Below are 24,330 nucleotides of genomic sequence, written 5' to 3' on the forward strand. Positions count from 1 at the left end.
TAGGAGAAAGATGATGAAAGAAAGTTAACCATTACAACGGGTGGATTCTTTCTGCAAAGAAATTAACACCATGATGATGACAATTAGAGCCAAAAGTCATTGATGATTGGTTAGGCCGGCCTTGAGAAAGGATTCACTAAATACATTAAAAATTATATTTTTACATCAAAATCATTAAAAATGCATGCAGCATGCTCATCGGGTTACGAAGAAACTCAGGCTGATGACAATTAGTGCCAAAAAAGTCATTGATGATGGTCAGGCCTGCCTTGAGAAGGGATTCACCAAATGCATTAAAAATCCTACTTTTACATCAAAATCATTAAAAATGCATGCTCATCGGGTTAAGAAGAAACTAAGATGCTTCCACCAATCCACTTGCCAGGAAGGTAGCACCAGGATGATGACAATTGGAGCCAAAAGTCACAGGCCGGCCTTGAGAAAGGATTCACCAAATGCATTCAAAATTCTACTTTTACATCAAAATCATTAAAAATGCATTCTCATCGGATTACGAAGAAACTAAAATGCTTCCACCAATCCACTTGCCAAGAAAGTAACACCAGGATGACGAAAATTGGAGCAAAAAAAGTCACAGGCCGGCCTTGAGAAAGGATTCACTAAATACATAAAAAAATTATTGCTACATCAAATATTATTAAAAATTAATATAAAAATTTTATAGATATACAAACATTACTTAAGTATTACACGTCTCACGTTTTTGGATGCAGATGTACTAAATATTTAAAATAGTGCTATGGTAGCCCTCATGCACCTCTATGTCGAGGGTTTTCCAAACTGGCGTCTCTGGTTTATGAGTTCGCTTACGTTTTATTATTTTGAAAAATCGTGCTAGAGACTGCGGTTTCTTCTCGAGTTGAGTCGTAGTTGTATGTGCTACATATATTCATCCTACTCCATTATCATCATTCATTTAGTTGAGTTAAGAGCTCATGAACACAATTAAAATGTTTCTTATGAAAGACTAAGAATCCTCGACATCGGTGATACAACACGGAAGTCGTGGAATTCGGCATTGCATTTGCCTTGTACCATGGAGATCTTTTCCTCTTCACTGTCCGTGCCACCAAGCGGATCCTCCATCGGCATCTCTTGGGGACAGAAGAAAGGTCTCGGAGGCATCTGTAGGGCTTCAACTTCACCTTCAAGCATCTGTACGACTTTGCTCATGGAAGGGCGATCTGCCGACTTCACCTTCAACCCCTCTCTCCCCCCTCCCCCCCATAAAAAAAAAAACCTTATGTGCAACGGCACACATGAACAACACATATCATTGATATTCCTGGTATAGTAGATGCGATCACACATACAATCATACTCAATTCGATGGAATTGTTTGATCTTAAAGGGGATCTTCTATAATTTCGCACGTGAGGGGCTATTTCTTTGACCATTCACTGACAATGATGATTGATAGGTGCAATTAGACCAAACGACATAGAGAAACAATAATTCATCAAATAAATGATTGAAAGTTAAAAAGTATTTGGATGCTCTTAGTACCAAATGTTGGAGTATGTGGCCAAGTGGCCAACACCTTTCATAATAAACAAAGCAAAAGAAAGAAAAAAGACATCCTTGTTTTGGGGAGGAAAACATGGAACTTGTCTAAAGTTTTTTGTTTTTTTATTTGGTCCATGTGAGAAGTCACGGGGTGACTTAGAGTTTTATTTGGCAGCAATTGCTGCTTTGGAAATCAGAGGAAGAAAAGGGAGAGCTCATTGTCAGAATAGAGCTCATTTTCTGCTGAGAGCAAGGAGAGTTGCAGAGAGCCCAAAAACAAAGAAAAAGCTGCTGCTTTATTGGTTAGTAATCATCCACCAAAGTAGTTGTTGTTGTAATAGCTTTGAGCTATATGTATAGAGAAGAAATTATTCATTATATTTCTTCCTCTATTTGTTTCTTTGGTGTGTGAGAGCTATTGGGTGTATTGGGTTATTTGGGTTGTGAGATTGTCAACACTTTGTAAACTCCCATTTGGTTGATAGTGGATTATTGGGTGAGCTCCTACTGCTCCGAGGACGTACTCCAGTTACACTGACTGTTGAGGAACCTCGTTAAAATCTTGGTGTTCTTTTATATTTTGTTCTTGCATTTCATTTGATAAATTTCCTGTGGGTTAGCTTGAGTTGGTTCCAACGGGTTTGGTGCTATCCTAGCACAACAATTGGTATCAGAGCACTGGTTGCTCTTGGGTACTGTCTAGTTGCCAAAGATGTCAGACGGGCAAGATGAAAATCCTTTTGGAAGCAGCTCCGGGTTTGCAAGAACTACGGTGCAAAATGCAAAGTTCGAAGTTGAAAAGTTTGATGGCACAAACAACTTCGGGATGTGGCAATGTGAGGTCAAAGATGTGTTGGCTCAACAAGATCTACTTGCCGCTTTGGGAGAGAAGCCGGAAGCTATGTCGAAGCAGGAATGGGAGAAATTAAATTTGTGGGCTTGCTCTTCAATTCGGTTGTGCCTTGCAAAAACTCAAAAGTATTTTGTGATGCGGGAGACTTTGGCAAGTGTGTTGTGGCAAAAATTGGAAGACAAGTATATGACGAAGAGTGCAGAGAACCGGCTACACTTGAAGAAAAAGCTCTACCGCTTCCAATACAAAGAAGGTACAAAAATGATTAGACACCTTGATGCTTTTAATAAGTTGATTGCCGACTTGTTAAATTTAGATGAGGATATTAAGGATGAAGATAAGGCCTTAATATTGTTGAATTCCTTGTCGGACTCTTATGAGCATTTTGTTACCACTATTATGCATGGTAAAGAAACTGTGAAATTTGAAGATGTGTCAAATGCCTTGATGAATTATGAAATGAGGCATAGAGATAAAAATCATGATAGTACCTCTGAAGCTTTATTTGTTAGAGGTAGATCATCGGAGAGAAGATCATCTTCTAGCAGGAAAAAATCACAGTCTCGACCTAGAGGAAACTCTAAAGGTAGAAAACCTTTGGAAAGGGATGAATGTGCCTTTTGTCGTAATAAGGGCCATTGGAAGAAAGATTGTCCTAAGTTGAAGGCCAAGGGTAAAGAAAGTTCTGAAGCTAATGTTGCTGAAGTTGAAACAGATTTTTCTGATTTTGCTTTAACCACTACCTCATCTTTTGATTGTGCTACTAAATGGGTTTTGGATACGGGTTGTACTCATCATATGACTCCTCACAAGGATTGGTTTTCAAGCTTGAAAGAGTTTGATGGTGGCGTTGTGTTCATGGGAGATGACAATCCTTGCACAACAAAAGGGATTGGTACAGTTCGTTTGAAGTTGCATGATGGCATGGTTAAAGAGTTGACAGGTGTTCGGTATGTACCGAATTTGAAGAAAAATCTTATTTCTTTGGGTACTTTGGAATCCAAGGGTTTCAGGTTTCATTCAGATGGACAGACATTGAAAGTTACTTATGGTGCACTTGTTGTGATGAAAGCTCCTAGATGTGGCCATTTGTATTTATTGCAGGGAAGCACTGTGACAGGTGAAGCATCTGTAGTCTCTGAAAATATGGGCACATCTGATTCAGATACTACTAGATTGTGGCATATGAGATTAGGCCATGCCGGTGATAAAGCTTTACAAGGGCTTGTGAAACAAGGTCTTCTAAAAGGTGCCACGACTTGTAAGCTTGATTTCTGCGAGCATTGTGTCTTGGGGAAGCAAACTAGAGTGAAGTTTGGTACTGCTGTACATCAGACGAAGGGCATTCTTGATTATGTGCATTCGGATGTTTGGGGTCCTACAAAGACTCCCTCTTTGAGTGGTAGACATTGGTTCGTGACATTTGTTGATGATTATTCAAGAAGGTCTTGGGTCTACACTATGAAGCACAAGAGTGAGGTGTTAAGCATTTTCTTGGGTTGGAAGAAAATGGTTGAAAACCAGACTGGGAGAAAGATTAAGATTTTGAGATCGGATAATGGTGGTGAATACACATCCGATCCTTTCTTTAAAGTTTGCAAAGAGGAAGGAATTGTGAGACATTTCAGTGTTCGGGGAACTCCACAACAAAATGGAGTTGCAGAAAGATTGAATCGAACCTTGCTTGAGAAGGTTAGATGCATGTTGTCTCAGTCGGGTTGGAGCAAGTCATTTTGGGCAGAAGCAGTTAATTATGCATGTCACATCATCAACCGATTACCCTCAGCTGTTGTTCAGGGTAAGACACCAATGGAGGTATGGACTGGAAAACCTTCTTCTGATTATGACTATATCCGAATTTTTGGTTCACCTGCTTATTTTCATGTGACTGAAAATAAACTTGATCCTAGAGCCAAAAAGGCTATCTTTCTTGGTTTTAGTAGTGGTGTCAAAGGTTACAGGTTGTGGTGCCCAGAGATGAAAAAACTTGTAATCAGCAGAGATGTGACATTTGATGAAGAAAGTATGTTCAAAGACTCTGAGAAGAATGTGAAAGATGTCCAACAGGTGGAGCTTGAGAAAGTTGCCTCTGGTACTTCAAATCCTATTTCCGCTGATGTCGAAGCCACTACAAGTGAAGAAGTTGGAGACCATGAGGATGTTGAAGAAGTTGAACTTGAAGATTCTATTCAAGTTGAAGAGCAAGTTTCACCTCAAGAGTCTATTGCCAAGAACAGAGGAAAGAGACAAATTACCAAGCCAGCTCGGTATAATGATTATGTTGCTTTTGCTCTTCCTATTATCACTGAAGAGATTCCATCCAATTATGAGGAAGCCATTGAGAGTGAGGAGAAGAAGAGGTGGTGCAATGCCATGGGTGATGAGATGAATTCTCTCTTGAAGAACAAGACTTGGGAGTTATCTAAATTGCCTAAGGGCAAGAAAGCTATCGGTTGCAAATGGGTGTATGCCAAGAAAGAAGATGCTGATGAGAAAAACAATGTGAGATTTAAAGCAAGATTAGTTGCTAAAGGGTATGCACAAAAGGAGGGCATTGACTATAATGAAATATTTTCTCCAGTTGTGAAGCACTCCTCAATTCGTATTATGTTAGCTCTTGTTGCACAATATGATCTTGAGCTTGTGCAACTCGATGTGAAGACGGCTTTCCTACATGGTGATTTGAATGAAGAGATCTATATGTGTCAACCGGATGGGTATATAGTGAAAGGGAAGGAAAATTTGTTTTGCAAATTGAAGAAATCGCTTTATGGCTTGAAGCAATCTCCAAGGCAATGGTATTTGAGGTTTGATAAATTTATGAGAGGCCAAAATTATTCTAGAAGTCAATATGATCATTGTGTGTACTTCAAGAAGTTGCAAGATGGGTCTTTCATTTATTTGTTGATATATGTTGATGATATGTTGATTGCCTCAAAAAATGTTGAAGAGATTGAAAAATTGAAGAAGCAAATGAAGAATGAGTTTGAGATGAAGGATCTTGGTGAAGTGAAGAAGATCCTTGGCATGGAGATCACTAGAGATAGAGAGAAGGGTTTGGTCAGTTTGAATCAAAGACAATACCTTGAGAAGTTGATTCGGAAGTTTGGAGTTCATGATTCAACCAAACCGGTTAGTACCCCTTTGGCTCCTCATTTTAAATTGAGTTCTCTACAATGTCCTAAAAATGATAAAGAGAAGTTGCAAATGAAAAATATACCATATGCAAATTTGGTTGGTAGTTTGATGTATGCAATGGTATGCTCTAGACCAGATATTGCTCATGCAGTTGGCATGGTGAGTCGATATATGCATAATCCAGGTAAAGAGCACTGGCAAGCAGCTAAATGGATATTGAGATATCTTCATGGTACTCGAGATGTTGGTTTATGCTTTGAGAGAGATGACTCTGGTATTGGTCATTTTGCAGTTGGTTATGTTGATTCAGATTATGCAGGTGATCTGGATGGAAAGAAGTCTACTACAGGCTATGTGTTTACTATGGCTAAAGGACCAGTTTGTTGGAGGTCCATTTTGCAGTCGTCTGTTGCCTTGTCTACTACAGAGGCTGAATATATGGCAGTTGCTGAAGCTATAAAGGAGGCCATTTGGATACATGGGCTGATTAGAGATTTGGGGGTTGATCAGAAGCAGGTGGAGGTACATTGTGATAGTCAGAGTGCCATTTATTTGGCTAAGTATCAGGTTCATCATGCGAGGACCAAGCACATAGATGTGCGTTATCACTTTGTTCGTGAAATTGTTGGTGAAGGGGAAATCATTCTCCAGAAGATTCCAACTAAAGACAACCCCGCTGATATGTTGACTAAGGTTGTTGGTGTAGCCAAGTTTGTTCACTGTTTGAACTTGGCTCACATTATGCCTATATAAAGAAGGCGTTGAGCAGTAGGAGTTTTGGAGCATTTGGCTCGGCATGAGTTGTTCTCTTGCTAGTGTTTGAGAGTGATTTTTGTGTTGATTGTGTTGGTTGGCTTATCATGGTGATTTCGGAACTTGGCCAAGGTGGAGATTGTTGGAGTATGTGGCCAAGTGGCCAACACCTTTCATAATAAACAAAGCAAAAGAAAGAAAAAAGACATCCTTGTTTTGGGGAGGAAAACATGGAACTTGTCTAAAGTTTTTTGTTTTTTTATTTGGTCCATGTGAGAAGTCACGGGGTGACTTAGAGTTTTATTTGGCAGCAATTGCTGCTTTGGAAATCAGAGGAAGAAAAGGGAGAGCTCATTGTCAGAATAGAGCTCATTTTCTGCCGAGAGCAAGGAGAGTTGCAGAGAGCCCAAAAACAAAGAAGAAGCTGCTGCTTTATTGGTTAGTAATCATCCACCAAAGTAGTTGTTGTTGTAATAGCTTTGAGCTATATGTATAGAGAAGAAATTATTCATTATATTTCTTCCTCTATTTGTTTCTTTGGTGTGTGAGAGCTATTGGGTGTATTGGGTTATTTGGGTTGTGAGATTGTCAACACTTTGTAAACTCCCATTTGGTTGATAGTGGATTATTGGGTGAGCTCCTACTGCTCCGAGGACGTGCTCCAGTTACACTGACTGTTGAGGAACCTCGTTAAAATCTTGGTGTTCTTTTATATTTTGTTCTTGCATTTCATTTGATAAATTTCCTGTGGGTTAGCTTGAGTTGGTTCCAACGGGTTTGGTGCTATCCTAGCACAACACCAAATGCATCGGTTTCAACTTTCATGTTTTTTTCTTCACTTTACTAAAAGCCGTTGGAAAAAAGAAAGCTTCCAAAACTACCAAATTTTTGTGGCAGAAACATAAGATGATGATACAATTGGCAAGGATTAGTATCCGTTTATGAGTGATTTCTTGTTCTTCCAAGGATGATTATTTCTGGAATAGAGGCCGCGGTTCCGGTAGCACTATCATGTAACAGGGAAGATTCCTCTTCGACATCCGATTCATCAGATGGATCCTCCATTGGCATTTGCTGGGGACAGAAAAAAGGTTTCGGCGGCATCTGCAAGGCTTCGACTTCACCTTCAAGCATCTCTACAACTTTGCTCATACAAGGGCGATCCGCTGGCTTCAGTTGAATGCACCACAATGCAACCATAGGCATCCTCTTGGTTACTTTCTTATCAGACTCGCAGGCATTCTCAATTTCAATGCTCAATCCTTTCTGTAGTTTCTCGTAAATCCATGAAGGGAAGTATATTTGGCTTGAGTTTTGTGCGTGTGCATTCGTGTTCTTCCTACGTCCCGCCATTTCCAATAGCAACATTCCGAAGCTATACACATCAGCTTTCTTTGAAACTCCTCCGATAGATCTGTAGAACAGTTCTGGAGCCATATATCCAAATGTGCCTCTCACAGCAGTAAGAGAAACGGTGTTGTTATCTCTAGGGTAAAATCTTGCAAGGCCAAAGTCGGAAATTTTAGCAGCAAAGTTTTCATCGAGAAGAATGTTGTGAGGTTTGATGTCAAAGTGCAAAATTTGCATATCGCATCCCTGGTGTAGATATTTGATTGCACGAGCCACACCGAGAGCTATCTCATGCATTACATCCCAGCTAAGAATTACATTCTTTTGTTTCTCAGAAAAAGATATATTTGTCAAGAGATCCATTAGGCATGAAATCATAAACAAGAGCTCTTTTCGATCCCTCCGAACAAAATCCAATTAGTTGCACCACATTGACATGATGAATTCTTCCAATTGTGGCAACTTCACTGATGAAATATTGCCCTTTGCCTTTGGAACCACTCAACATCTTTACTGTTAGAATCTGTAAAATTTGGTAGTATATTTGCAGCAATTCGACACGGAGAGGAAGAGATTTAGAGAGAAGAAAACGAAGAGAGAGAGAGAGAGAGAGAGAGAGAGAGTGTGATCAAAATCACAGAGAGCTAGTATGCTCATTTCATCACACCCACTATTACATTTACATGACCGTTAGAGAGGGAGAGAATCTAGGAGAGCCTATGAGCTCATCCAACCATTCATTACAAGACCCTCACATTTGAGCCTAATACAATTTGATCTAATCTCAGCCCTTGATCACTAACAGCTCATTATTTGAAGTCTAACAGATTTACAAAATAAAGGAAACTACAGTTTAGACCTTAATCAACCAACATTTACAGCAACAAGATGACCATCTGGCAGCAACCCTTTGAAAACAAAACCACAGCCTCCCTGACCGAGTATATCTTTGAGATTACGTGTTTCTTTTTAATATCTGAATAGGAATACCTCCTCAGCATAAGATTCTTGTACGCATCCAAGAATTCTTCAACTGCATCATCATCGTCATTTAGGAACTTTCTCCTATACAGTTCGGGGGCGGCGAAGCCCAACAATACAGCCATATACAAATTGTCCTAGCAGAACAAATCCTGCCATAAGAATAGGCTGTTAGTAGGTGTTCATCCTGCCATAAGAATTTTACCTTTGTTTGAAGAAATTATGCCCTCGCAAGCGTGCACACACATATATTCTTTAAAATGAATTACCAGCGATCTTGGCAGATGTTATGAAACCTGTGTGAAGCAGAATCAATGGATAAATGATTTAGGATCAAGAAGAGGGAAGGATTAACTCGGAAATTCTAGTGACGTGACATGTAGCGTTACAGCATAAGATCAATATCACACTAATGCAAATTACAAGTAATCTAAATACCATTTGATTTAACTTACCAAGTTTCAAAGATTCAAGGATACCTGCAAGGATACATCAGTGTCAATAAGAGATGTCACGAAAAATTTGGCATTCTAAAATCGTAAAGTTTACTAAACACATCACACATGCATAAAACTGATTAATATTCCTAATGTATAAATGAATGACATTTCTCTGAAAGCTCCACCGAGACTACGTATCATTTGCCTTGCCATGATTTGTGAAAACACACCGAATTAGCGCGTTAATTAAATTGATAAACAGCATACTCACAGTGGATGCTGTTCGATTGGTCTCGGCTGCCGCAGAGGAGAAATCCCTCCCATGAAAGCTTAAATCCCCTTTGCAACTCATGGTGGATGAAAGAATATGAAGTGAAGTTCCCGATTTCTTCTAACAAGGCAAGAATGGTTATGGTTGTGGCCCTATCACAAGATAAATTCCCGGCCGCTCTATTCAGAAGAGCTCCATTTACAATATAAGAATATGAAGTCGCAGAAGAGGTATTGCAATTGTATTTTACGTAGTCCAGGGACTCAACTGGGAACTGGCAATCAACGAAAACCAAGTAATCGTTGGCCCCATAACCATATGCCTGGTATCGATCTATTGCGCTGAAGTTACGCGTTGTTAAAGTGCGGAGTGGCCAAGGGGGGCAAGTATCGCTTAGCAGACCAGGATCCACAACATGAATTGTATGATCATCATAGTTGATTTTCTTCACATAATATGTGCCATTGTAGAGATTTAGAATGGTGTTGTTATGTTGGCATGATAATACCGCTGGATGGTTGAGACAATTCTGATCAGACGAAGAACCATTCAACCGAAAAGGGTATCTAATGTTGTGGAGATCCCCGCAAGAAACCGGCGGACAGTGTTTTGGTCCCTTAATTACAAAGCATATAGCAACAGCTACAGCATATGTTAACCAGATACTAATTTTGAAGATCATTGTTGCGAAGCAAGCGCTTGCGATCATAGGAAAATTAGGAGAAAGATGATGAAAGAAAGTTAACCATTACAACGGGTGGATTCTTTCTGCAAAGAAATTAACACCATGATGATGACAATTAGAGCCAAAAGTCATTGATGATTGGTTAGGCCGGCCTTGAGAAAGGATTCACTATATACATTAAAAATTATATTTTTACATCAAAATCATTAAAACTGCATGCAGCATGCTCATCGGGTTATGAAGAAACTCAGGCTGATGACAATTAGTGCCAAAAAAGTCATTGATGATGGTCAGGCCTGCCTTGAGAAGGGATTCACCAAATGCATTAAAAATCCTACTTTTACATCAAAATCATTAAAAATGCATGCTCATCGGGTTAAGAAGAAACTAAGATGCTTCCACCAATCCACTTGCCAGGAAGGTAACACCAGGATGATGACAATTGGAGCCAAAAGTCACAGGCCAGCCTTGAGAAAGGATTCACCAAATGCATTCAAAATTCTACTTTTACATCAAAATCATTAAAAATGCATTCTCATCGGGTTACGAAGAAACTAAGATGCTTCCACCAATCCACTTGCCAAGAAAGTAACACCAGGATGACGAAAATTAGAGCAAAAAAAGTCACAGGCCGGCCTTGAGAAAGGATTCACTAAATACATAAAAAAATTATTGCTACATCAAATATTATTAAAAATTAAAAAATATCATTAAAAATTAATATAAAAAATTTATAGATATACAAACGTTACTTAAGTATTACACGTCTCACGTTTTTGGATGCATATGTACTAAATATTTAAAATCGTGCTATGGTAGCCCTCATGCACCTCTATGTCGAGGGTTTTCCGAACTGGCGTCTCTGGTTTATGGGTTCGCTTACGTTTTATTATTTTGAAAAATTGTGCTAGAGACTGCGGTTTCTTCTCGAGTTGAGTCGTAGTTGTATGTGCTGCATATATTCATCCTACTCCATTATCATCATTCATTTAGTTGAGTTAAGAGCTCATGAACACAATTAAAATGTTTCTTATGAAAGACTAAGAATCCTCGACATCGGTGATACAACACGGAAGTCGTGGAATTCGGCATTGCATTTGCCTTGTACCATGGAGATCTTTTCCTCTTCACTGTCCGTGCCACCAAGCAGATCCTCCATCGGCATCTCTTGGGGACAGAAGAAAGGTCTCGGAGGCATCTGTAGGGCTTCGACTTCACCTTCAAGCATCTGTACGACTTTGCTTATGGAAGGGCGATCTGCCGACTTCACCTTCAACCCCTCTCTCCCCCCTCCCCCCCATAAAAAAAAAAACCTTATGTGCAACGGCACACATGAACAACACATATCATTGATATTCCTGGTATAGTAGATGCCATTACACATACAATCATATTCAATTCGATGGAATTGTTTGATCTTAAAGGGGATCTTTTATAATTTCGCACGTGAGGGGTTATTTCTTTGACCATTCACTGACAATGATGATTGATAGGTGCAATTAGACCAAACGACATAGAGAAACAATAATTCATCAAATAAATGATTGAAAGTTAAAAAGTATTTGGAAGCACTTAGTACCAAATGCATCGGTTTCAACTTTCATGTTTTTTTCTTCACTCTACTAAAAGCCGTTGGAAAAAAGAAAGCTTCCAAAACTACCAAATTTTTGTGGCAGAAACATAAGATGATGATACAATTGGCACGGATCAGTATCCGTTTATGAGTAATTTCTTGTTCTTCCAAGGATGATTATTTCTGGAATAGAGGCCGCGGTTCCGGTAGCACTATCATATTGTAACAGGGAAGATTCCTCTTCGACATCCGATTCATCAGATGGATCCTCCATTGGCATTTGCTGGGGACAGAAAAAAGGTTTCGGCGGCATCTGCAAGGCTTCGACTTCACCTTCAAGCATCTCTACAACTTTGCTCATACAAGGGCGATCCGCTGGCTTCAGTTGAATGCACCACAATGCAACCATAAGCATCCTCTTGGTTACTTTCTTATCAGACTCGCAGGCATTCTCAATTTCAATGCTCAATCCTTTCTGTAGTTGCTCGTAAATCCATGAAGGGAAGTATATTTGGCTTGAGTTTTGTGCGTGTGCATTTGTGTTCTTCCTACGTCCCGCCATTTCCAATAACAACATTCCGAAGCTATACACATCAGCTTTCTTTGAAACTCCTCCGATAGATCTGTAGAACAGTTCTGGAGCCATATATCCAAATGTGCCTCTCACAGCAGTAAGAGAAACGGTGTTGTTATCTCTAGGGTAAAATCTTGCAAGGCCAAAGTCGGAAATTTTAGCAGCAAAGTTTTCATCGAGAAGAATGTTGTGAGGTTTGATGTCAAAATGCAAAATTTGCATATCGCATCCCTGGTGTAGATATTCGATTGCACGAGCGACACCGAGAGCTATCTCATGCATTACATCCCAGCTAAGAATTACATTCTTTTCTTTCTCAGAAAAGATATATTTGTCAAGAGATCCATTAGGCATGAAGTCATAAACAAGAGCTCTTTTCGATCCCTCCGAACAAAATCCAATTAGTTGCACCACATTGACATGATGAATTCTTCCTATTGTGGCAACTTCACTGATGAAATCTTGCCCTTTGCCTTTGGTACCACTCAACATCTTTACTGCAACAAGATGACCGTCTTGCAGCAACCCTTTGAAAACAGAACCAAAGCCTCCTTGACCGAGTTTATCTTTGAGATTACGTGTCATCTTTTTAATATCTGAATAGGAATACCTCCTCGGCATAAGATTCTTGTACGCATACAAGAATTCTTCAACTGCATCATCGTCTTCCTTTAGGAACTTTCTCCAGTACAGTTTGCGGCTGCAGAAGCCCAACAAAACAATAATGCCAAGTACCAATCGTGCTATCAGATTCCATCCTGCCATAAGAATAGGCTGTTAGTAGGTGTTCATCCTTCCATAACAATTTTACCTTTGAAAAAATTATGCGCTCACATGCGTGCACACATATATTCTTTAAAATGAATTACCAGTGATCTTGGCAGCTGCTATGAAACCTGTGTGAAACAGAATCAATGGAGAATTGATTTAGGATCAAGAAAAGGGAAGGATTAACTTGGAAATTCTAGTGACGTGATATATAGCGTTGCAGCATAAGCTCAATATCACACTAATGCGAATTACAAGTAATCTAAATACCATTTGAAATAACTTACCAGGTTTCGAAGATTCAAGGAAACCTGCAAAGATACATCAGTGTCAATAAGAGATGTCACGAAAAATTCTGCATTCTAAAATCGTAAAGTTTACTAAACTCATCACACATGCATAAAACTGATAATATTCGTAATGTATAAATGAATGACATTTCTCCGAAAGCTCCACTGAGACTACGTATCATTCGCCTTGCCATGATTTGTGAACACACCGAATTAGTGCGTTAATTAAATTGATAAACAACTTACTCACAATGGAAGGATTGGTATGGGCTGCCGCAGAGGAGAAATCTCTCCCATGAAAGCTTAAATCCCCTTTGCAACTCATCGTGGATGGAAGATGAAGTAAAGTTCCCGATTTCTTCTAACAAGGCAAGAATGGTTGTGACTGGATTACACCAATCGCTTTCGCCATACCCAAAAGCTCCCTTTACAATATAAGAATATGAAGTCGCAGATGAGGTATTTGTACAATGATAGTTTACGAAGTCCGTGGACTCATTTGGGAACTGGCAATCAACGAAGGCCAAAGAATCATTGGGCCCATAGCCATATGCCTGGTATCGATCTACTGCGCTGAAGTTACTTGTTGCCAAAGGTTGGAGTGGCAGAGGGGGGCAAGTATTGCTTAGCAGACCAGGATCCAAAACATGAATGGTATGATCTTCATAGTTGATTTTCCTCACATAATATGTGCCATTGAAGAGATTTAGAATGGTGTTGTTATGTTGGCATGATAATACCGCTGGATGGTTGAGACAATTCTGATCAGAAGAAGAACCATTCAACCGAAAAGGGTATGCAATGTTGTGGAGATCCCCGCAAGAAACCGGTGGACAGTGTTTTTGTCCCTTGGCATCACAAATTGCAAAGCAAATAGCAAAAGCTACAGCATATGTTAACCAGATACTTTTAATGAGCATTGTTGCAAAGCAAGCGCTTGAGATCATAGGAAAATCAAGGAGAAAGATGATGAAAGAAAGTTAACCATTACAACGGGTGGATTGTTTCTGCAAAGTCTTCTGAGATCTCAACTACCAGTCCATAAATGCATGTTCATCAGGTTACGAAGAAACTAGGATGCTTCCACCAATCCACTTGCCAAGAAAGTAACGCCAGGATGATGACAATTGGAGCCAAAAGTCATTGATGATGGTGATGTTTTGACCCACCAAGTCAAGTGATAAGGCAAAACAGTACTCCGAGCAGACATGGCTGCAGTCTCCGAAATATATTGCATCGACTGTTGATGAAATAAAGATCGGAGAGTTGGAGACTGGAGATGGATACTCTGCTTCTGCCACTATTTTTCTTGCTTATAATTGTCTTCCCAATGGCCATGATTGTACCCAGCAGAGCAGCTGATCCTCATGACTGCCCGGTTACAAGGTGTAGGCCTGATGGTCCAGTTATCCGGTTTCCATTCCGTCTAAAACACCATTCTCCTTACTGTGGCCATCCAGAGTTCGAAGTTTTCTGCTCACAAAATATGACCATGATCAAGCTCTCGCCATCTTCGGCACCCTTTCCTATACAATCTATTGATTACCAACGGAATCAGTTTCAGGTCTACGATTCGGATGGTTGCCTCCCGAAACGCCTTCTTAATTTTACCATCTCCATATACTCACTCTTTCAACCAGTACGCAATTTCGTGTTTTACGACAGTTGCGGTTTTGATCTCGAATATTATCCAGATTTATTGAACGTAACACTTTTAAATTGTAGCACAGCACAAAGTTTTAGCACAGAGAGCTCCCGTCCGTACTTCATGCCGATTAAATGTCTCAGCGTCCCGGGGAGTCATCAAGTTCTAGCTGCTCTACAGACTACTACTGCAGATAAACTGCCGGTGTCTACTTGCACTCTTCTGAGACAGCTTGATCTTCCAATACGACATGTGGACGGTTCTGTGCACCACTGTGAACCGGGCAAGGTTTTATTCCTGCAATGGAAGAAGTCATATTATCTGCGATCTACCTCATTGTCTATCCCTATCCCAGCATGTCAAAACTGCAGTACCGATGAAGACTGCGATATCAATACCGACACAAATCAAATGCAGTGTTTTACTTATGCTAGCCATGAATTAGTCCCGACAGGTACGTAGTTTCCCTGATCCATTCTTTTAAGGGCCTGTAACTGGTTTAGTACGCCATGCACTGGACTGAACTTGGACCGTGCTAATAGTCCAAGCTAATAGTCCAAGCGTTGCTCTTTGAAAAATTACAAAAACAAAATAACTATGTACTTTTAACTAAATTTGTTTTCTCCTACTTCAACTTTAGGTGTATCAACTGGATCTATTATCGTAGGAGTAAGCATAGCTTGTTTTGTTCTCCTATCGTTGACAGCGGCAGCCATCCTCTACCATGTAAAAAAATCAAAAGGGAGAGAGGAAAAGGAGAATGAAATTGAGATTGAGAGGTTCCTAAACGATCACAAATCTCATGTACCAACAAGATACACACATGGTGATATGAAGAGGATGACAAACGGATTCAAGAAGAAGTTAGGCGAAGGAGGTTTCGGAAGTGTTTACAGTGGAGAGCTTCCAAATGGAGTTCCGGTTGCCATAAAAGTCCTCAATGATTCTAAAGGAAAGGGGGAAGATTTTATTAATGAAGTGGGAACAATTGGCAGGATTCACCATGTTAACGTGGTTCGTCTACTTGGGTTTTCTGCAGGAGGAGGCAAGCGTGCTGTCATTTATGAGCTCATGCCGAACGGGTCTCTAGAGAAGTTTATCTCTACAACAGAAGCCAACAAGAACCCACTAGATTGGGAGAAAATTCACAACATCGTCGCTGGTATAGCAAAGGGAATCGAGTATCTTCACCAAGGGTGTGACCAGAGGATCCTCCACTTTGACATCAAGCCACGTAACATACTGTTAGACGATGACTTCAATCCTAAGATCTCGGATTTTGGTGTTGCTAAACTGTGTTCCAAGGGAGACAGTATCATATCCATGACGGCTGCTAGGGGCACAGTAGGGTATATTGCACCAGAAGTGTTTAATGGGAACTTCGGGAGCGTGTCCTACAAATCAGATGTCTATAGTTTTGGGATGCTAGTGTTTGAAATTGTTGGAGCCAAAAAACAACCTGCTCATACATCTGGCAACAATGAGGTCTACTTTCCTGAATTGGTTTACAACCGTCTAGTTCAAGGAGAAGCTTTGGATTTGAAGCTAGATACCGATGAAGATGCTCAGATTGCTAAGAAACTAGTGATTGTGGCACTTTGGTGCATCCAGTGGTACCCAGTAAATCGCCCTTCCATGAAAGCGGTTGTTAGAATGCTAGAAGGAGGCCTTGAAAACTTGATGATGCCACCAAATCCATTTCCTTCCACAAGTACTCAGACAGATCAACCAAAAACAACACTGTTAAGTTAATTTGTCACACTAATCAGTAGTGTCATGCATATTTGTAAAAGTAGCACGAAAATGAGTATTGTAAGTGCTTTTCAATTAAGTTAGTAAATAATCACTTGTATCATGTTTTTCGTTAGAATGATTGTTAGAACATGTGAATCCAATCCAAAACTAATTGACAATAGATGGAAAATCCAAATCATTTCAAATGTTGCGCGAAGTTTTAATATCTCAATTCGAGATTTATGAGGCCCCCCCCCTTCTCAAACAAACGTGTGTGGCAACACATGAACAACACATATCGGAGAACGTAAAAGCGTATGTGGCCAACACGTGATTTACTCGTTTACCATAATACAATGTAGGCATTCAACTCAAAACCAATTTTGGAACAATGGAGGGGGCACAATCATTTAAATTAAGGGAACTTTAATGAAAAACTCCTGATACTCTTCACTTTAACGAAAAATCACATTTTTACACTAAAAAGTCAATCTTGGTACTATTCACTTTACCATTTATTTTGTCCTTATCGTTAAAACTCAAAGTTTTCAAACCATTTTCATTAATTTTCCTTTAAATTAATTGTACTGAACCCATGTGGTTTCTCATAGTGAGAGACAACACGCCTAATGGTCCTGGGATTCTGGCAGGTCAATCCAGAAACTGCACCACAATTTCTGCCATGTCCAAATGAGAGACTTCACCAATTAATCACCCTCTGAAGTTTGAATGAAATTACTTACAAGTTTCCTTGGAAGACTTGACCATTGACAATGAATACTGATTGGCGCATTTAGACCCAACGATTATAATGAATGGTGTCCGCCTTTTCATTTGAATGATCTCGACTCTCCCTTTCATTTTTTAATGTTACCGAATTATCCGAATTGTGTATTTTTTAGGTCAATTTTTAACAAAAAAATTCATCAAATAAATGATTTTTATTTAACTCTTTAAAATCCTTCAAAATACTAATTGATACACCCCTTTAATATCCCGATTTGAGATTTACGCTCCCAACAACCCCCCTCCTTGCTCCGTTACACATCACCCCCCCCCTTTTTTCTCTCACATGCAGCGACATATATGAACTACAAATATGAAATGACGTGGGAGCACATATGGTCGTTAGGCCCAACAACTGAACATCTTGTCTTGTATGTAGGCATGGCATCTAACCTAGAACCAATTGGAAAGCGGAAGAAGAGGTCAACACGCCTAATGATCCTAGGATATTATCTAGAAATTGCAGCACAATTTCTGCCAAGACCAGATGGGAATGCATAATTTTCATATATAATATGCCCTAATTCAAAATTATCAAGCTTTGGAGTTTGGATGTAAATTACTTGCAAGTTTCCTTGCAAGACTTTGACCATTCAATGACAATGATGATTGGTAGGTGCATTTAGACCAAACGACATAGAGAAATAAACCCATTTGTTCCACAAGTAATCAAACAGATAAACCAAGAACAACACCGTCAAGTTAACTAGTCACACTAATCAGTTGTGTCCTTCTGCATATTTGTAAAAAGATGGTACTATTCACACATTATTTTCTACATTTCAAACACCTCTGTTAATTTTTGTTCCTTAATCTTCTTTAATTCATTTGATTTAATGACTAGAAATTAAGAGATGTGTGAATAACATCACTCCTTGTAAAGATAGCATGAAAATTAGTATTGTAAGCACTTCTCAATAAAGTTTTACTAGCTAGTAGTTAGTAAATTATCAATTGGATCATGTTTTTGGTTGGAATGATCATTAGAACATGAGAATCCAACCCACAGACCGAATCATTTCAACTATTACGCAAAGGTTTAATATCTCAATTCGAGATTTATGCTCCCAACCTCCTTTTCCCAACTCATGTGGTGTCACACATCAACAACACATATTGAGGGAATGTGAAATGCATGTGACCAACACGTAAATAGCTCGTTTACCATAATACAATGTAAATCACATGATATGGCGATTGATGATTAAATATAAATTTAACCATCAACCGTCATATTAAAATAAACGATCAAAATCATCATGAGGTTATGTCCCCGCCAAAAGAAGGGGACAAGGAGAAAAACCCAACTCCCACATAACTGCCAAATTTTCAGTGGCTAAAACTGAGCAGCATACATGATACACCTCTTCCTCTAAAATGGCTTCTTCTCTTGCCTTCCTTCAACCTCTCTCCAATGTATCTTCCACTTCAACCCTGCTGTTTCTCTGTAATCCCCACCATATCCCTTCTTCTTCTTCCTCCTTAAAACCCTCCAATTTCCCCAAAACCCTCCCATTCAAATCCCTCACCGCCTCATTCTCCCTCGCAGAATCAGACTCCCCCAAATCTTTCCAACCCAACGGTCCAAATTTTCAATCTTTCCTCCAAGAATTAGCCGTAAGCGTCCATTTCCCATTTCGAATTCGATCCTTTACGTCAAATTTTGAACCCTTAATTATTGACGTTGCTTAATTTAAATGTAATTTAAAGTGCGATTTTTTTTCTTTTTCAATTTTTGTTTTTGCTGTGCAGGACAGCTTTGATCTTCCACCGGACTACTTTGCGCAGCTTCCTAACGATCTCCGGCTCGATGTAAGTGGGCTTTTTTCAATCTGTGTGAATTACCCAGTTGTTGAATTCGATAAAGAATGTGGCTTTAGAATTTGAGGTGACAGAGTTTTTGAAATTCTGTTTTGGGCATGTGTGAAGCTGAATGATGCAGCATTTGATCTTTCAAATGGAAGGGTCGTCGACGAGGTTAGTTATTTTTAAGCCTCTGCTTCTGCATTCTGATTTGAAATTTGATTACATTCTTAGTTAAATGAGTAGTAGTATGAACATCACTAGTGTTCCGTTTCCAAAATTTCACCCAAGTTTCAACTCTTTTTGGTAAGAATGGTGTATGTATCAATGATTCAAATGTTTATTATAACGAAACGGGATGTGAAAGAATCACACATTATCCATGTCATGCCCCTCATGTATTCGGCCAAACGATTCAAAGTTTATAAGTAAGCTATCAAAATTATTGGCTAATTAAGTTACTGTCTTTGAATTTACTCTTTTTGCAGTGTGGTCAAGAGTTAGGAGAGACATTGTTAAATCTCTCTCGCGCATGGGAACAAGCCGATACATCAACTTCCCATGCTTTAGCTAGCAAGCTCCCTGGGTTGGAGGACTCTTTGACAGGCAATGCCAAATCAGGCAAGAACAGAGTTATATGAAATTGATGATTAAAATATCTTCTCAGGAGTTTGATTCAAGAGCTTATATCTGTTATTATAGCATTTGGAAAGCGTTTGGTTTCTGCCGGGAGAAGATTTCAGTCTATGGGACAGTATGGCCAAGGTGAACTGCAAAAGGTATGTTTTATTACTTGGACAAGAGATAGATATTGTGGCAGACTAAATAATCTTTCAAAAGAACAAGAGATGGATAGACAGATAGATAGATAGTTCGAGTAGTTTGTGTTTATTTGTTTGCTTAGACTGGTTTTATTGAGTTTTCGTTACTATTGTTCTCATGCTTCTTTACTCCAAATGTCAAAATTGTTACATAAAGTTTGTTAATAGCTTCAAATCAAACTCATGAGTATTACTGTGTCGGACGAGATATGTCAACATTCAACATGACACTTATCATTTAACCCCACTGCCAACATACGACTGTTTTATAGTAGGCATTAGTCGTGGAAGATAACTTATCTGACTTAGGGTACTTTTTAAGGAAAGAGCTACGGGCTAAGAGTTACGACATGCCACTTTCCTTTTAGGCCAGCTTTTGTATGATATTTATATGGGTGTTCAAATAGTATATTTAGCTGTGCCAGAAAAGATTAGTTTCACTTTTCTTCTCTGTGGAAATCCAAGTACTTAAGATTTTGATGGAGCAATTGCCTATCGTACTTCAGAATTCATAGCTAGGTTTCATGCGTCTCTAAGCTTGCTGTATTTTTGGATTCTTTTCAACCCTTATAGATTGCAAAAGTAATGATTACAACCGGAAAGATTCTGTCTGAAAGTTCAACATCGACAGTCACTGATGAACCAAAGACAGAAAGCAGGATGCTGAAGGTAGACAATGACACTGTACTTGTTGCAAGTAACAGGGAAGGCATTTATTCTTGATTCAATGGTGTATTAATGTCGTTGCCAACTGCAGTTTGGAGAACTTCAGCTCGAGCTAACATCAGATAAAGCCACCATAGGGGCCGTAATCAGCTTTGCTTTTGGGTAAATATACTTGCCTACTTCAAACTTTAACTTCTCTTTCCTACTTTGTGTTGTAACTATGATGTATAATCGAGATTTCCAATACTTTCCATTGAAATTTCAAATGCAGGATTCTTTCGTGGCAGCTAGCTCAGGGCATCCAAAACATCCCGGAGAGTTCATTGCAGTACGCAAATGATAATGCTTTGATGCTGGCTAAGGTGCTCAAAAATAATCCGGCCCATACTTGTAGCCGTTGTTTTTTGTTATAACTTATAACCTAGTGCTGCATACTAACATATGAAAATCTCTGAATGCAGTCTTTGAGGGGCGCTCTGCTTACTGTCTGCTATTCCTCAGCGATATTGTCTGCTTTTACTACTGTCGGACTTCTCTTACTTGGAAGACAACTAAAGTCACCAAACGAGAAGTGAGCTTCCTCGTGTTCTGTCCCTCAGTTCTGCCTTTACCTCTCTCGGTTTATGCAAAAGTTGATCGATGTACAATCTCAAGAAGGGCATAAGAAGATTTTTGTTAACAAAACAACTGTATCATGTGATTAACTCAGAGTATTGAGATCTCTTCTTTTGTGTTAATGCTGATTGTTGTTTACATTTACGTCGTTTTGGGAAATCATGTACCGGTTTGTCCAAGAAATTGGCCGAATTAAGCTATTGTTCTTCGATATATACATACATACATACATATATACATACATACATACATATATATATATATATATATTATCACTGTTGCTAACTAATTAATTGCTAAAAAAAAGAGAATTAATCACACGTTGAGGAGAAACAACAACAAACAAGTAATCTATCCATCCGCCAGCCATGAATAACGACGTTGCTTATTCAAAGACAGACTCACATGACATATGAACAGACAAGTACTAGCTAGTGCTGAAGCTGAAGCTACTCAGATCAAGAAAACACAGGGAAATTAAGGAACCACCGTGGATGACTTGACGACGACGACAACGTCCTAGGCAAAGATGCACTTCTCTGGGCAGTCACGAGTCAGGTGGAGACCTCTCACTCCACAACTATAACATTCAAGTGGAATAGCAGGGCTTTCTTGACGCCTGCAGCGTTTCCCAGTCGAAGGACAAAACAAACACATTAGTATATAGCCCTAACAGTTTTTCAATTTATACATAAAGAAACAGCACTCTCGTTAATCTTTGCGGGTGATGCCAACTGTGATCCTAAATTTGAGATTACCGACATCTTCCATGACTCCAAACTCTGACTCAGTAGCTTCCTGGCTCTTCCTGGTCGTCGACGGTTCAGTAATTTCCTGGCTATCAGCACTACCATCATCCTCTTCTTTCCCCTCTCCTTTAAGCTTAACGATTGCGAAGCAGAGACGTTCGCGATAGATAGGATTCTTGTTGTCGATCTTAACTCGAAAAGACCACACCTGAATTGTATCCTTTACAAAAAGCTTATTCTTCTGGCTCTCTATAATCTTCTTCCAACCACTGTTTAACACATATGAAAAGTTACTTGTGGACTTCCACTTGGTGAACCCTAATTTATCATGCACCTTCAAATTATGATCAATTACTTTCACCACCAGTGATCCACGAAGCTTCAATTCTTGGTCGTGTTGTTCACTAAGAAATCTCTTATCAACCACTTGATTCTCTGGCATCGAGAGACGATCGTGATGAGTGTTCAAATCAGTAGCGAAAATTTTCTTCTGTATTACCAATTTCACGTGAGAACCACACAAAGAGTGAATCATGTTCTTGAATTCAATAGGCAAGTCGAGCGGCAAAGAGGGAATCGATAAAGATGATCGCATGCACACTCTTTCAGTCGTTTCTCTCTGCCTTTTCTTCATTAACTCTTTAATATATACAACTTGATCTTTGCTGCTTCCGAAACCATGATTTTTGCTTTTCTGAATGTCATGAACGTCAGCAGAAGTAGAAGTAGAAGCAACTTTTTCTTCATCATGATTGGTCAATATTCCTTTCTTTGATTTGGTTTCAAACTGAATAATATCCATCAAAACTCTCTTTGTCAGCAAATCAATTTCTTCATTCCGGTCTTTTGCCACTTGTTTAATCTCTTCCAAAATTCTGTTAAAAGACTTAAAACTACCCTGGTGAATCTTTTCCCGATCTTCACGACTCATAGCCATCTTCGTCTTGTTCTTCAGTTCCTTGGAACTCAAGAAAACACGAGTTCTTAATTAATTAGTTTTTGAAACAAAGAACTCAAAGGAGGAGTACTGAATAATGTTACTTGGATTAAAAAAAAATTGAGAGGCATTCTTGGATTTATAGGCAAAACCCTTTCGTTAGTGAACAACTAAAAGGATTAGGTATTCCTAAACCTACCAGAATTATGATATACTAAACCAGAACTTTTCTATTCTTATTTCACCTTGATTGAAATTAAAACAGCTAAGTACGAGTTCATAGGAATTTTAAATCCAAACGAAGTCTAAACACACATGTGCGAATCTATTTTTTCAAAGGAAATCACCAGCAAATCATGGATGCAATTGAATTCCGAGATGATATTTGGGAAGAACAATGCTGCCAAACATTAGGACCATGGTCCACCGTCCGAGGGGTCCTAAAACCTTTGTATTTATCTCTCTCTGTAGTTAACTAATTAGGGAATTAATTCCATAGATATATATTGTCTTTTCAGTGTAGAATCACAATTTGAATTGAGTGCACCCTTATTGATTGTTGTTGTTAGATTAGTTTAAATTTCAAGATTCGTGTCTTAAACCAATTAAACCAAATGGCTAGGAAGTGACATAAACTAACTGTTGCAGAAAAACATTGGTCAATGATCACATACGGAAGAAAAAATACACAAGAATAATTATATTGCATATAACCATCTAATCTTCCTAAAATATATGAACAAAAAACTCATTCATCAGTTAAAAGTAAGGATCTACAAAACAGAAACAGCAGTCTCAGTTTTCGCAAGTGTTACGTTTCTAAACTTGATACTGACATGTTCTCTAGTGGCTCCAAACTCCAACGGCTTCTTGGTCGTGGATCTATTTCCTAAACCTACAAGGACATTTGGAATTACTACCAGACATGGGTAATCAAATAAGGCTTCGCATCCCTTATTTCACATGAATTTTTCTTTTCTTTTCTTTTCTTTTTTCGAATCGAAAAAATTGCTAAAAATCTTCATCGGTTTTGAAGAAGCAGATGGTCTATTAAGTAATTTAAAGGGTGTCACTGGGGAAGTAGTTTTCCAAAAACGTGTGGGAATTTTTTCTTGTCATACTGCATGTATGAGTGAATGTTTTGGAGTCAATTTAATTTTGTCTGACAATATTAATTTGTAACTAAAGCAAAGAGAGAAGGCCAAAAAAGCAAGTAATTAACTTGAACACAGATATGAGAAACAACTTGAAGAACCCAGAAAAAGACTTACTAATTGATCTACGCAATATTGAAAGAATCATAGCAAGCAATTACTCCAATTCTTCAAAAAATTTTGACAAAGTGACAATCCCGATTATGCGCAAAATTTT

At 39.0% G+C, this 24,330-nt stretch overlaps 5 protein-coding genes and 2 pseudogenes across 5 annotated transcripts in view; 2 read left to right on the plus strand and 5 right to left on the minus strand.

Annotated features, from left to right (window-relative positions):
- The window catches only part of LOC126592376 (rust resistance kinase Lr10-like), a 36,831-nt gene extending 23,434 nt beyond the window's left edge, over positions 1–13,397 (minus strand). Inside the window, exons 1-4 of the mRNA XM_050258061.1 lie at positions 13,379–13,397; positions 13,201–13,224; positions 13,015–13,041; positions 12,164–12,903 (exon numbers count right to left, since the gene is read on the minus strand). Coding sequence (XP_050114018.1) covers positions 12,164–12,903; positions 13,015–13,041; positions 13,201–13,224; positions 13,379–13,397 — 810 coding nt within the window. The remainder of the gene's footprint in view (positions 1–12,163; positions 12,904–13,014; positions 13,042–13,200; positions 13,225–13,378) is intronic.
- Positions 1–24,330, minus strand: part of LOC126594029 (uncharacterized) — a 61,671-nt gene that overhangs the window by 7,042 nt on the left and 30,299 nt on the right. The gene's annotated exons all lie outside the window — the stretch shown is intronic.
- LOC126594025 (rust resistance kinase Lr10-like) lies at positions 7,152–9,131 on the minus strand (annotated as a pseudogene).
- Positions 13,446–14,326, minus strand: LOC126592377 (uncharacterized; annotated as a pseudogene).
- On the plus strand, positions 14,355–16,730 carry LOC126594023 (rust resistance kinase Lr10-like). Its single transcript, XM_050260221.1, has 2 exons — positions 14,355–15,302; positions 15,489–16,730. The coding sequence occupies exons 1-2, from the start codon at positions 14,483–14,485 to the stop codon at positions 16,598–16,600; spliced, it is 1,932 nt and encodes a 643-aa protein (XP_050116178.1). The 5' UTR covers positions 14,355–14,482; the 3' UTR covers positions 16,601–16,730.
- Positions 18,661–21,486, plus strand: LOC126594026 (uncharacterized). The gene is made up of 9 exons (XM_050260223.1): positions 18,661–18,985; positions 19,121–19,180; positions 19,298–19,345; positions 19,660–19,792; positions 19,874–19,950; positions 20,566–20,661; positions 20,750–20,820; positions 20,930–21,020; positions 21,120–21,486. Exons 1-9 carry the CDS (start codon positions 18,746–18,748, stop codon positions 21,231–21,233), a joined length of 930 nt encoding a protein of 309 aa, XP_050116180.1. The 5' UTR covers positions 18,661–18,745; the 3' UTR covers positions 21,234–21,486.
- On the minus strand, positions 21,985–22,959 carry LOC126592378 (putative B3 domain-containing protein At2g27410). Its single transcript, XM_050258062.1, has one exon. The coding sequence runs from the start codon at positions 22,957–22,959 to the stop codon at positions 21,985–21,987; it is 975 nt and encodes a 324-aa protein (XP_050114019.1).

This window comes from Malus sylvestris, chromosome 12, assembly GCF_916048215.2.
Source record: "Malus sylvestris chromosome 12, drMalSylv7.2, whole genome shotgun sequence".
In the NCBI taxonomy this organism is placed as follows: Eukaryota; Viridiplantae; Streptophyta; class Magnoliopsida; order Rosales; family Rosaceae; genus Malus; species Malus sylvestris.